Source organism: Ammospiza caudacuta, chromosome 12 (genome assembly GCF_027887145.1).
Source record: "Ammospiza caudacuta isolate bAmmCau1 chromosome 12, bAmmCau1.pri, whole genome shotgun sequence".
Lineage (NCBI taxonomy): Eukaryota > Metazoa > Chordata > Aves > Passeriformes > Passerellidae > Ammospiza > Ammospiza caudacuta.
This window is the reverse complement of record NC_080604.1, coordinates 18,194,479-18,209,048: the sequence shown is the minus strand read 5'-3', so window position 1 is coordinate 18,209,048 and position 14,570 is coordinate 18,194,479. Positions and strand designations below refer to the sequence as shown.

General features: G+C 40.2%; 1 protein-coding gene across 1 annotated transcript in view; it reads left to right on the top strand.

Moving 5' to 3' along the window:
* The first annotated feature begins 12,268 nt into the window (after positions 1–12,268).
* Positions 12,269–14,570, top strand: part of MDFIC2 (MyoD family inhibitor domain containing 2) — a 41,228-nt gene continuing 38,926 nt past the window's right edge. The window contains exon 1 of the mRNA XM_058813136.1: positions 12,269–12,356. Within this exon, the coding sequence (XP_058669119.1) occupies positions 12,269–12,356 (88 nt within the window). The remainder of the gene's footprint in view (positions 12,357–14,570) is intronic.

The window sequence follows — 14,570 nt, the reverse complement described above, 5'->3', positions numbered from 1 at the left end:
TAGTTGAAGCAAGATCCTAATATCTCTAATATAATTTGCATCAAGTCCTAATGCTTCAGTTTGGAAGAAATGCTGGATCAACAATGTTTATCTGTCCCTTTGAAGCTCTCCTTGGGGAATTCTAGCATAAGGCATTTGTCAAAGCAGCTCCGAAATTCACTCACACCTGAACAGAAAGAGCTGAAAACTGAACAACATAATTCCATGTAAGAAAGAGTAAAAAACAAAAACCCGTGAAGTGCCTGAATCCAGTTATCAGCTTGTAACTTATGAAGATACACTAAGTATCCTCATTCTAGCTCCAGAGAAATTGAATTCTCCAAGAAGTTCCAATGTAGGGCTCTCAGACTTGCTTTTGCCTGCTGAAATTTCCCAATAAATACATTGGGGCTCCGGAGTGATTTAAATGACAATGCCAGTCATTAATTTTGGTACAAACTTTGGATGAGCCCTCCAAGAGTTTATGACACCTTCCTTCACACATGGAACTCTGCCACCAGAGCTTTTATCTCCTCTTTTGCTCTGGCTAGTGTTATTAGCACCAGAAATGCTGTTTGGATGGAAAGAGGAAATGGAGGTATATCTAATTTCTTAAAAGGTGGGGCCATTAATCCTTTCAGAGTAATATTTGGACCTCAAGAATGTAGATCCTCTCAGGCTGGTGGCTCTCAGTTATAGATGAGCCTGAGCACACAGTCTCTGCAGCCAGATCCATTGCTGCACAGCCCTCTGGTGCAAGGTAAAGGGACAGATTTTGTGAAAAGAATTTAAAAGAAACAAAACAGATTTTAAAAATTATCCTGGGAACAAATGGCACACACAATACTGCTGTAAGGACAGCCTTTACTGGACAAGACTTATCACCATAAATGGGGAGGGAAGTGGTTAAGAAAATAGCAGACTGCAGAACTTGATATATTTGAAAAGAGGTTTCAGGGGTGTGATTTTTGGGGTCAGGGCAGCCTGTCTGTGGCCCAGAAACAACTGCCCCTCATTGAGGTGTGCATCATCTGACCGTGAGCTGCCAATATCAAATGTCAGTGTAGATATAGGTAGGAAAATAGTTATAAAACACATTGGTTGTGGGAAACAAGGCAACTTGTGCCAAGAACTGAGACATTCATTGAGATCATGAGCAAGGAACAGGGAAGTAGTGGGACAAAAATGCCATAAACAGATAATTAACTACTGAGAAAATGCGCATTTTCCCCCACCATCCTCTGGTGACCCTAAAAATTATTCTGCAGAAGGACCTGATCTTTTCTTAAAAGGAGACTCAAAGAGCTGTCTGCACTTTGTGTTTCCCATATCCATGGATCTCTAAGGGTTTGTATTACCTGGGACAGCAAATTTACTGACAGAAGAACAGACCCTGAAATTCATAAGACCTTCCCTGTTCACTGTCCTGTCAGCTTTCCTTTTCATTCTCATAGACTTGTAATTTAAACAAATTAAATGCTTAACCGCTGAAAATATACATGGTACTAATTGTGATCATCCTAAGGTCCCTGTAGGTGATTTACACAGATCCCTCAGCATGCAAATGGTTAAATAAGGGAATGACTCTGTCTTTTCAAGGTCCTTAGCTGGTAGCTGGGACTTGCACTACCTCATCTTAGCTCTAAATCATTATTAGTTACTTGAATTTTTAGTGTTTTTTAGTGTAATCTTTATCATCACAAGTCTCGAAACAGTGAAAGGAACATGCTCCAGAAGATATGCTATGAAGAACTGCTACCGTGGAGAAGAAAAATGTTTAGATCACATCACTCAAAGCCATATCTAAGGACTAGAAATTTCTATGCAATGGCTCCAGGGGCTAAACAGCAACAGGAGCAGCCTGACATAAAAGATGTAGTCTCTGAAAACTTGAGAGTAGTTCTTGGTGTCCAAGACACTTCTATTCCTCAGCAAGAGCTCATAAGAGCTGAGAAGACACTGGGGAATCACTTGGACAGTATGACTTGCAGTTAAGCCCTTGATCAATCAGTGTAGTGAAAGGAGCAGTATCACTCTTCGGAAGTTAATTAGACACTAAGAGTAATACTCTAGAAAGCTTTGAGAGCGGATTGTGTAAAGACAACTCCCCATATAAATCATTACTATACCTCAAGTCTGAATTTCCATCAATTATTAAAGCTTTCTAGGCAAGCTAAGCAGATATTTCAAGACGCATATTTCAGAAATTTCCACATGTTAAAAATTAAGCACTGTCAAACAAGCTGGGCCAGGCAACGAGAGCCTTTGGAGCTCCCCACCCTGATGTACTCATGTCACTCATTCCATCTCTGAGGGATGTGTCAGGCTCCACTGTGCCACTGCCCCCTCCAACCAGTGACTTTTGGGCCCTTTTCCCTGGATTTGGGCACAGCTGAGGACGTTCAGAAGTGCTCCCTGGTTCTTCAGAGCGCTTTGGGTCAGCAGGGTTTTATATCATGGCACAAGCTAAAGGAAAAGGGGTGTGAGAGAAAGGATGAGGCAGAGGGGACTATGGAGAGAAGTTTGTGTTAAGAACCAAAGCCTGGCTAGGTGCTAGGAATGAGCCTCTTCCCCTCATTCTTCAAATTCCTCCGTGGTAGTTTCCTTGCTTTTTTCCATGTGATCAGACATGGAAAGAAACAGATCTGGACCAAAGATGTAATTTGAACAAACCCTCCTGGAAAACTCAAATGTCGAGAGATCTCAGACTAAGCTGATCCATGGCTTTTCTCTGGAATTTAAGTAGAAACAAAAGTCCACTAAAATGCTCTCATTTGGGATGATGGCATTAAGTCCTTTCTAAATCCAGCTTCACAGTAAAGTATTGGAGCAGGGGTCTTGTTGCTGTTTTGACTTAGATTTCCAGAATTTCCAGCCAAGACTAACAGAAATACAGCTTAACATATTCTGAAACAGATCTGCATCCTATGTAGGAATCTCTTGTGCTTCTGCAGTTAAATAAAGGAAGAAGATCGAGGGGGTTTTAGTAATTGCAAACATGTGGGAATACAATCCTCCTATTTGATTTGGTGGGTCATTTTTTTTGCATTAAATACAAGTTAACTTTATTTGTAAATAAAAAGTAGCCTTGCTCTTTTTCCTTTTTCTTCCTTTTTTTTTTTTTTTGAACCAACAAAATAGAAAAAGATTGGCAATGAAAATATTCCAAGGATTTAGAGAGAATAGCAGGCTAGCAGGCTTTGGATTTGCATGCAAAGCTTTCAGTGTGATGAAATGTACCCAAATAGAGTGTCGCAATTTTCGATTATTCAAATCAAGATACTGCAATATTTTTGGACACTCAAGGTTTTGAACTGTTTATTTATTCATTTTCTTTCTTTACTGCCTTTTCCCCCTGAGAAACCTAACAACTGAAATACAGCAACAGCTCAGAATATTTATTGGAGAATACAAGCACTTAACAGGATTGCAAAATTCCAAGTTCTCTAGAAGGAAAAGCAGTAGGCATTAAAACAAATGCTGCTGATACTGTCCAACTTCTCACTTCTACAGAGAAGACACATCTTCCGCTTTCAAGATGAGGACTAAGCATAGCTGAATAGGTGTTAGGGTGCTTGTCATGCAAATTGCAGAGCAGAAGGAGATCTTTGCAAAAATATATAAATCCTATGTTTTACCACCCAGGTAATATTTGAAAATAGAGTCACTGTTGGTTTAGCTAAGGGCTAATGACTCCTGGTAATAAACCAGTTGTGAAAATGGAACAGCCATAGTGAGTGGTTTGAAACACTGCAGGCAGTGACATCAACAGTATTTTCAATTGCAGTTTTGGCAAGGATAGGTGGTGCTTTACAAGAGATAAAGAGCTGCCTGGTCCCCAAAGTCCATGGGTACCAGTCTGGACAGAAAGATGCTGCCTAATATGAGAACCACAGCTCAGAGAAGTCTGGATACAGAGGTTGGGGTACCTGTGCTACCCTTGGGTGAGAGAGCAGAGGGTGAAGTGCTGCCCAAGAAGGCAGAGGGTCTCCATGCCAGGACCTCACAGAAGCACAGTTCTCCTGAGATTTTATTCACACTTGACAGATTTTTTCAGAATGGGCACAGACCTCCTGCTTCCTCCTCACACTTCCAGCAAAGCAGGTGGAGTATTTGAAAAACTCTGACCCTGTCCTCAGACTTTGCATGGCAGGACAAGTTGTCTTCCACGAGTCCTTGTTTGAACCCAAGATACAGCATGAAATAAAAATTAGCAGCTTCAATCATATGATCACCTCCTATGTTAATGAATGAGGGAGTAGAAATAAGGTTGCCTGAGCAACCTGAGCTCTGGAATTGCTTAATATCAGAGTATTTGGCTAAGCAACAGGAATAATTTCCTTTTACTACCGAGGGGGTTTCTTGGACAAGTCTAGAGAGCGCATGGCCTGCTTACACTGCAGGGAGTGAGGATACAAACATACACATCTCATTTCTCTACCTCATCCCAGTTTAGGGTCTGAGGTTGTCAACAGGGCAAAGCAGCACTAAATCCCATCCAAGGGCTGCCTGAGCTCATAGCCAGGCAAGTTGTTCCCCAAAATAAAACACATTTCCACTTCGCTCTGCCCTTCCATGGTTTCTCACACCAGAAGTCAACCAAAACTCCAACAACTTTAACAAATTGTTTTCAAGTTCAGGATTAAAAGTAATGTCATCCTCAAAACAAAACAGGAGAAAAAAGACCCTATTCAAATGCAAACATGAATTGGATACTATTTTATGTGGCCTACCTTCCTCCACCTCATTTCAGCCTGCTACATATCAAAAAGATTTTGATACTTAAAAATACAATACACAAATACAATACAATACAACAAATAACTAATGTAATGACTGTGTTTGAAGTATCATGGTACATAGAATCAGACAATTCTCCCCTTTCAACTACAGTCCATAGGATTGCACTTTATTCCTGAAATCCTCTGGGATTTGAAAAGAAATGGTCCCAGTTTAGAATGACAGTGCTCCAAACAGTTCTTGTGTTTTCTATTAATTTTTGGTTGTATTGGTATTCTGTTCCAATTAGCTTCTGTTAGTGCTTCAAAGCTCTATCTTATCTGCAGATAACATCAAAGATGAGAGCTTCCAGTTTTAAATTTGGTTTGTAGTTATTTTAAAGATACAAAGACATAATTTGTGAATAGCTGATCAAATAGAATAAATATGTCTTTGTTTTGGCTCCAAAAGTGCCAGAAAACTACTTTTCTTTTTGAAGTTCAATTTCATTTAGACATCAGGCCTTATTTTCAGGGTTCTGAACTCCTGGAGCTCACGTTTTCTCCAGTTGCAGTTGCATGTGCTCAGGGAGGAAACACATTTCCTCTTAAACAAAACTTTGAGACTTCACAATTTTCACCATTCCATAAAATCACAGGATGGTTTGGGTCAGAAGGAATCTTAAAGATCATCAGGTTCCAACCCCTCTTCCATGCCCAGGGACAAATTTCTGGAGACCAGGTTGCTCAGAACCCCATCCAGCCAGAATTTAACACTTCCAGGCCAACTTTTCATTAGTCCAAGTCACAGATCTTACAAAGAATCTCACAGAAGCATTAGCAAGAAAGACTCCAGGTAACCCCCTTGACCACCAACCTATTCTCTCCTTTAGGACAATCTCTTAATCTCTCCTGCCAGACCTGTTCCCCTCCAGCTGGAAGGAAACAATCATGCAGGAGTTTCACCTGAGGTTTCTTACATCCCAGTGAGAGCCTACCTAAGAGTTCACCAAGTTTCTGATTTGTTGTTACTGTTGATCCTGACCTGATCAGTATTTAAACAAGCCAAACAAACCCAGCAAAAATACAAAAATCTCATTTCCATAGTGGTTAGCTAAGAAATAATAGTGCTGACTTCAAGGCAACTACAAATTCCTTTGACACCTTCCTGAAATAATGTAGAGATCTAATTTTGTCTTTTTCTTGTAAGAGTAATTGAGACAAAACCCCTCCTTCTCAGCTCCACTCAGCACCTCCGAGAAGCGACCACATTTCAACCACTGTTGGGAAGCAGCTTATTTAAAAGCATGAGGGGAAAACACTCAAGTCAGTTTTCTCTCTGTTTAAAAAGCACAGTGATTTCACTGACATCTTTTCTGGGATAGTGCTGTTTAGGGAGCTGCTGTCAAGCTTTGCCAGTCAACAAAGGAGTCCGTAAGTGCTCAGGTTCCTCTTCATTAGAAAATACTTGCCACCAGCTTTTTACATTTGATGGAAGATGTAACAAATCACTCTTGTGCCTACCTGGCTCACAAATAATGTTAAAGACAGTGTGATCTGTCTGTCAGTGCTCTCAGTCAGTGTCTTCACTTGCTGAAGACAAGAGGGATTTTTCTCTGTGTCCCCACATGGGTCATACTGATGCTCAAGAAGATGGCTCTGCGGTTTAGCAGATCATAAAGAGTCAGAAATTAAAAATATTCATGGATTCCTGAGAGGGAATGAACTGTGGGGGCACATGTGTAGTTTGGGAAGCACAGAGCTTCAATTCTGACCCACTCCAAGCCCCTATATTGCAGAGGCAAGGGATTTCCACAGAAATTCTGCAAATGTCCGCCAGGTGATGGTGGGACCACAAAAAGGTGGGCTAACAAGCATGTTAGAGGACAGGATGAGAGTTCAAAATGACTTTCACAAACCAGGAAAACAATGTGAAGAAGATTAGGGTGGCATTCTGAAAGCACTGCTGTACAATCCTATGCTTAGGTAGGTGAAAAGAGTATTAAAAAAGAAAACAACTGGTTACATTGCTGTGCTGCAGAACACAATCTAGGGAACAGCATGGATTATAAACCAAACAGAAATCAACAATTTCAGGCTGTCATGAAAATCAAACATCACTCTGGGATGGACAAACAGGAAGAAAGCTTGTTAAATATACCAATAACCTCACTGCTCTGTCCCATGTGGGCAAGGCCTTAGGAGGAACATCACCACTTCTGGAAAGGTGGCACCAGCAAAAGTCATGATAACAGGTTAAAGAATAAGATCTAATTATAAGTATTGGTAAAAACTGAGGGAATATGTGATGAGATTCCTTCATCTGCTGTAAGGATTGTTGCAAGCAGATAGGAAACTCAGTTTTGCACGAGCATTTCAGAAAGGATAAGAGTCAAGGGTTAAATCTACAGTGAAGTAAGAGTTAGGATAGACAGTATGAGAAGTTTATGTATTTGTTACCAGGATTGAAAAGCATTGGACTGCCTGGAAAGGGCATGTGGCTGAGTGTCTTCACAGGACTTCAAGGACAGCTTGTCTGAGCATTGGCAGGACAATCCTGCATTCAACTGAACAAGGATGTGATTGTAAAAATATTCAGCTACTGGTGTGGCAATAATCCAAGATATCCAGCTCCTAAACAGCAGTAAAGAATTGTTTCCATGAAGACATTACGTTCATGTTTCACCTGTACATTCCCCTAAAAGTTCTGTAGCTACTGTTGGTTGCACCCACCTGCCAAAGGCTACACCTCCCTGAGATGGTCACTTTCCTGTCTCACTTATACAGCAGCAATTGTTCTGCTTATTTTCCATCTCATCATAAGAAGTCTGTCCCAATTTTTGCTGTGATGCCCCAGAAGCTTTCAATTATTTTTCCAGAAGTCTCCTGTTGATGGATGCTAGGATGGCAGGTCATGGCTCCAGGGGTAGAGCCTGGGTCTCTCTGCCTTCCCCATCCTAAAACCACACTCATCCTCACATTTATTTCACACTGGAGCTTCATCCTCTTTTCCCAGCAGTGTCCCAGTTGTCACTTTTTCACACAGACACCAAGGAGCCTTCCTGCCCTCCTGGACAATTAAACACGTGCAGTCTCTCTCTTCTCTTTACTGCTCAGTGGAAATATGGACCATTCTTAATTTCACTTGTTTGGGCTTTCTCCATGTTATGAGTGACCTCTATACTAACCTGCCTTTGCAACTCTTTTCAAGGTTTTATTCCATCCTCCAGCCTGAACTCATTGCCAGACTTTCACTGACCTACAGTGGCACCGAGTGGAAAAGTGAAATAAAGCCCTGTCTCCTCTTGCAGGACACAGAATTACTGAGAAATTACCTGGAGTGTCTACAAGGCAGAGTGATGAGGAGGAAAATCTTATCTTTGTACTGCTCTGGGTCTCTGCAGCATATAGATCATTTGTCAGTGCCAGTTTGAGGTGGGCTCTCCAAACAGCCTGTTTTGCATTTGAAGCACTCACAGGACATGATGGTTCGGCTAAAAAACCATGCATTTTACATGAAATCACCAGGATAATTTGGCTGTATATCGTGTTCCCACAACTTAATATTCTACCTACAGATGCATGATCAAGAAGAGATTCCTTAACTTTGACAGGGCACATCACATTATACTCACTTTATTATTGGAAATGATCACCCCAGGGTGCAAAAGGGAGCAAAGACATAGTTTCATCATACCTTTTTTTTTAATAAACCACATTTACTGCAGTGTGGGGTATTCCAAAGCTACAGAGCGCCACTTGCCAGTGGACAAGTGGCTATATTTTACCTGGATTGTGCAAGAAGCAACTGCTTAATTTAAGGCTGAGCTGCGTAAAATTCACTCTGGAAAATTCAACTTTCAGGCACACAGTTCATATTCTTCAGTAAAAAGTAATTTCAGGTAGTGAAATTTAATATTTTAAATGCTGTACTCATAGATGTAACCAAAAACTCTCCTCACTATGGCCATACATCCTCCCTTGTACTCAGGACAGGATCCAGTACTGGACCCCGATCTTAACTTTAACAGTTTTGATGTTTGCTAGGATCAACAATGAGATTTTTCTTCTGTTTTGATGGTTATTACAACCAACTAAAGTTTCCTACTCTCCAACTCCTCAAAGACTTGACTGCAGACCCAGCTGAGCAGACCAGAAAAATATACTCTTGAATCTCAACAAGCACTTGATACAGTACATTTATCTGGAAACTGATACCACATCTATTTTGGCATTATGATTTTTATTTTTAATCCTCCATTTAAATACCCTATTTCACAACCAGGAAGGAAAATGAACATGGGATGGCCCATAGATATTTAGTAGCTATAAAATAAAACCTATAAAAATGAAAGTGAAATGAATTATCAAACCATAAACTAAAGTTCGGTGTTTAAAATCGGCCAGGGCTTTAAAAATTCAATTACAGCTTTAACAGAAACAAGTTTACTCAATATTTTAATAACCTTCTCTCATAATGTTTTTTTCCTCCTTTGCAAAACCTGGCATTACTGAGGATGTATGGCAAGGTTGCCTTTCCTCTAACTACTTTAAGATTGATTAGGAAACAGAAATATTGATGCATTTATCCAAAATAACTTAATTAAATGAAGCAAAAAATAGCACACAGGAACATGTCTCAGTAGAAAACTGGAGCTGATCAAGATCATGAAAGGTTACATTTAATATTCCTGGACTGAAAAACATCAGGACAATTAATTGAATATCAGTAATGGAGAGTACAAAGAGTAAGAAAGTTATTTAATGTTTTCCTAGCTGACTGGTGGGTTATTTCATGTTCAGTAACTTCTGCAGGTTTGCAAGCTACCAACACTTGGGGGTCCCGCAGGGCATCTCAGGGCAGCAGGTGAAGAGAACATCTCAGAGCACAAATCTGCTTTACCTTGGTTAATGCTCAAATAAAAATGGATAAAACCCGATGGAAAGTGTTGTCTGTGTTGGCTTGGTGTTGATAAATTGGTATTTCTCAAGGTTTGGGGGATACATTCAGCTGTCTTCAAGCACCACTGGCTGCTCACGTTCTGGAGGCTCAGTCCAGGCTCAGTCCTGGCTCCTGCTGCCTTCAAAGAGAATTTAAGTGACAAAACCCCTGAAGGACAAGACTTCAGGGGCTGTTATCTCAAGCCACAGCAGTTTTCAGGTCTGTGGTTTTACAAGGGCTTTCTCCTCATCTGTTTTACTTTCTTTGGGAGAGGCATTAGGATTTTGTTAAAACCTCCAGAAAAACAGCGAGGATGTGCCAGATGAACTAGGGAGCTTTCACTCTAGTTTAGTTTGGAAACCACCCATATCTTCATTTTAAACAGTGGCTTCTGAAATGCAGAGTAGCACTAGATCCAAGCTACAATCAGAGAGGTTCAAACTGCTCTGTGTGGAGTCCAGATTATTTTATTAGGATCCACCAAGAGCTCCACAGCCTGGAAAATCCAGCTGAAGAACCAGCATCACTGGTACATTTAAAACATTGCAGATGAAACAACATGGGAGAATAGGTGTTTCTTGGAGAATGAGGAACTGCAATTGAAAATACATAATTCCCAAAGCTGCATCCAAGGAGAATGGAACAAAGATCTTAAAATACTACCCCTAGAGTTTTCCCCCACCATGATTGCAATTGTTTTGAAGTACCCTGTTTAAAATAGGTTTTCAAACCATGCAAGACTAATCATTGCAATTTGGACAGGTAAGTAGGCCCTTAGAATGTAGTTCACAATTAGCTAAAGATGGTAGAAGAATCTCAGGTTGGCGCAGGAGATTTAAAAAGAAAAGAAAGAAAACATTTTTTTTCTAGCAAGAATGACATGTGATGGTAGAATAGAGGAAGATAATTGTCATAACAAAGGGAATATGTTATTATTTATTGGCCACACTTAAGCACTGGAATCCTGGATTATAGTATCTGGTGACAAATGTTGCTTGAAATTTTGTAAATATCACTTAAAAACTATGATAAATGAGTAATTCTGCGTGTACTCCACAAACAACCCTTTCAAAACTCAGTTCTGGGAAGCAGAGTGACTTTTTTTGTCCTATATGAAAAGATTAAATGCCTGAGCACCCTAAAAACTTGTTCTCTTTAGGCTTCATCCTACTCTTACTACCAGCAGAGCAATATTGCTGGCAACTGTGGCAAGAGAATTTTCTAAACCAACTAACAAACTGAACTTTGTGGTGCCTTCAAGGTGTGGCAAAGCCCACCCAGGTGGTCCCCTGCCCCTGTGTTGGTGTCAAGCCCACCCAGCCTTGTGCTGTCCCCATCAGGGACCACTCAGCCCCATGGAACCAGAGGGAAGGGCTGAGCTGGGAGGGTCACAACACTCAGCTCCCCACCGGCTGAGACCATTCCTCTGCCAAAGTGATAGCTGTAAATAGATATTTAGTGTCTAATTTCTATATCCTTCAGTATCTCAACTTATATTTAGCCCAAACCGTGGCACATTTATCTGATTTGTTGCTATTAATTTCCTGGTTCCCTTTTTATTTTCTTCCTCCTCTCACAGATTCACTGGGTTATGAACTGCAGTAATAACATTCCCAAGCCAATTTTTTTCCTATTTGAAAAGCTTCTGATATTTTTCTTTAAATCACTCCAATACTGCTGGGATACTCATTACCCTCCTCCTTCCCTCCCCAGCTCTGGAAGCGAATGCAAACAACAACGAGGGTGGTGGGGGGAGAGAGAGAAAAAGCCCCAAACCTTCAGCAGCAAGTTGGCTGATGCTGGCAGCCAGACAAATCTGGCACCACACAGCAGGCAGGCAGGCAGTGCACTGCTCATCCTTTCGCTTTGCTGAGTGTGGGGATGCTGGACACCAACAGCCGGCCAGGGATCCGGCCAAAGGCTGCTCTGCTCGGCGCCTGAACCCTGCTGCTCTGTGCCCAGGTGGGAGAGACAGGTAAAACCAGAAATGCTTGAGATCGCTGCCTTCTATTTCCACTGACTGCAGTTAGGAGAAGCCCAGGCTGCCTAATCTTATTCCTAGCACAAGGCACAGTGCAGGGGCTGTGCACGTAATGCCCTCAGGTACCGGGACTTGTTCGGGATTCTGCAGCAAATAAATTGGTGCAAGTGGCAGTAAAGGTTTTATTTTTGGGGGGTTACACTTTGTTCAAGTCGCCTTTATAAATATTTATTACTATTCATATAATTATAGCTCTCTGACAGCGGGCTTTACAGCAACTTTGAGCCACAACAAACAGGCAGCCTGGATGCCTCCTCCCCATCCTGACTGTACCTATTCTGTGTGTTATGTGTTTATCTATTACCACCATGCTTTGAGCTTATAATTTATTTCATAATGTAATTTATAGTTACATTACAAAAGCATCCCTCTGCAAACAGCAACCATGTAATATTGATAAAGCATTTAGGGACAGAACATAAATTCAACGGCTCAGATATTATGTAGTATCAATAATCTGCAGGAGAAAAAAGTGTCTGTGTAAGTATGCACAATTTATTATGGCAGGAACCTAAACAGAGAACATCTTTCTCTGTCAAACTTTCTTTACGAGAACTTGACACCCTCAAATTCTTTTCTCTCCCACAGATGTCAGAGGACAAGACAGACAAGGTAAAAATCAAAGCAGCTGAAAGTTTTGAACATGAAAAGCAAAATATTTCTTGGCTGAAAAAAGGTAAGTTACTTTGAGTTATTAGTTACTGGTTTGTGTTCAGACATTTCTCTTTTTCTTAAAAAAAAAAAAGGCAGAACATAGCCTATAGGCTTGAATAGGGCCTGAAATTTCTACCATAAAAATTTCATAGCTTGACTTCTGCTCAATACGCACATTCAATTTCTTTAGGTACAGAAAGGCCTAAATTATCAAATTTTAAAGTAATCTGAAAGCTCCCTTTTCTAATGTCCTTGCATACCTGGGAAAGTTTCATTTGACCTGACCTCTAAGTATGGATGATCATCTTACTTTTGATGAAAAGTTTTTAGTAACTAAAACAGCTACTGAATTGGATTAATATTATTAATAATTATTTTCTCAACCATGAGTAAAGATCAAGCCTGAACCTTGAGATTTGGCAGTGTCTTATTTTAGAATAAGATAATATCAGTTGTCAGGGCTTTGGATGCACAGAAACATAGACCCTCAAATGTAGACAAGTCATAAAAGTCATAAAAGCCAAGCATGGGGACCTTTCAGGTTTAAAAGGATGAAAAAGAAATGGTGTTATGTAGCTAATTTGCAACAAATACAGTATTTCAAATACTACATTCTATTTTTAAGCTGTTTAAAAAAAAAAAAAAAAAAAAAAGAAAAAATGGCAAAGATTTCCTTATTGTTTCTACCCATAAAGAAGGAATCTTCTTAGGATATATTTCTTGATGAAAAAATTTGATTTGCTAAGTTAGAACACAGCTTATTACATCTTCATGCAAATTTGTTGGTCATAGCAGAATCCCTTTATTGGATTCATTACAGACAAGTAGGATTTGAATTAAATAGAAGTTCCAAGAGTAAGCTTTCAAGATGCACAAGATAGAATTTAAATGTCCATGGCTGGGTACAAATTATGCTTTTTAATGAGAACAGTTGCATTCTAATCCTAAAAATATCATTTTGGGAAGACTCAACAAGTGACCTCATATTTTGAAAATGCCAACCATGGCAGTGTTGGGCAAAAGGCACATTTATAGCCACTGTTATGTCACCTGTAAGATGTGCATCACTATTTTAAGCTCATGTCATTGGATGTACGTTAGATTTTTTAGTTGCAAAAGTGTTTGCAGCAAAGCAGTCTTGAATTAATGTCCCTGCCTTGCAGCCTTCCATGTTTTTGCAGCATTTGCACAGAATGAAAAGCTCCCACTGGAGCAGGGCTCAGTGACCAGCCTGCAAACTTGGCTTGGCTGGACACCCAAAGTCCTCTGCTTGCAAGGGGTCAGTTCACTTCAACAACAACTCAGCAAGCAGAAACTTTGCAGTTTGAGTGTCCCAGAGAGGCATAAATCTGAGTGAGCAAACAGCAAACATGTAACTGAATTGAGTATTTATTCCATCACTAGAGAGTAAAACACAAGAGATCTGCAACTCTGCAAAGGGATATAAAAGTCCAAAGGATTTTACCACGTCTCTGAGCAGGGTAAGAGTGATGGCAGGGCCCTCAGAGTCCCATATTGTGATTTACCCTCCGGTCCAGAGCTCCTCCAGGAGCCAGGTGTGTCCCTCACAGCTGCATGCTACCTGAGCTCATTGCACTTAGCTAGGCTACTTCACAAGCTTTGATTCCTCCAGTTCCTATGCAGAGACCCCTATGCAGATTTTCAGTATCATTAGCAGCATTTTGATTGTTCTGTGCTTGGAAGAGCTACAATCTCTCAGAAAGAGCCAAGTGTTGACTATTGGCACTTCTCCTTTCCAAAGTGCCACCAAGCAGAATTGGGCCTTGAACATCTCCTACAGCAGCTGAGTCAATAACTGAATGTGTCTCATGAGGAAAGCAAGTTTTCCTTGAAATAAGAATATGGAAATTATTTTATCTTAAATTGAAGTTTGTTTTTAAAAAAAATTGTTGTTGTTTCTTTGCTTCAAGCACTTCTGTGGTATGCACTGGGATTTTAGAATATGGTGAAACAAATTGTCTGGAGCAGAAGCTTAACTTCTATGTTTAAATGTTTTAAAAATACCTCATGTATAGATTTCAGGCATTCCAATAAACAAAGAATTGTGGAGAACAGACTTGTACTGTTTCCATCAGGCACAGTAAGAAGACTATATGTTCTTTTAGCATCCAGTGTTAAAGAAAAGTTATTTTTATTCATGGTTTTGTATCGATTATTTGTTCCTTCTAAAAGAAACAATCATGAACCACATAGTATCAGAAATAAACAACTAGGC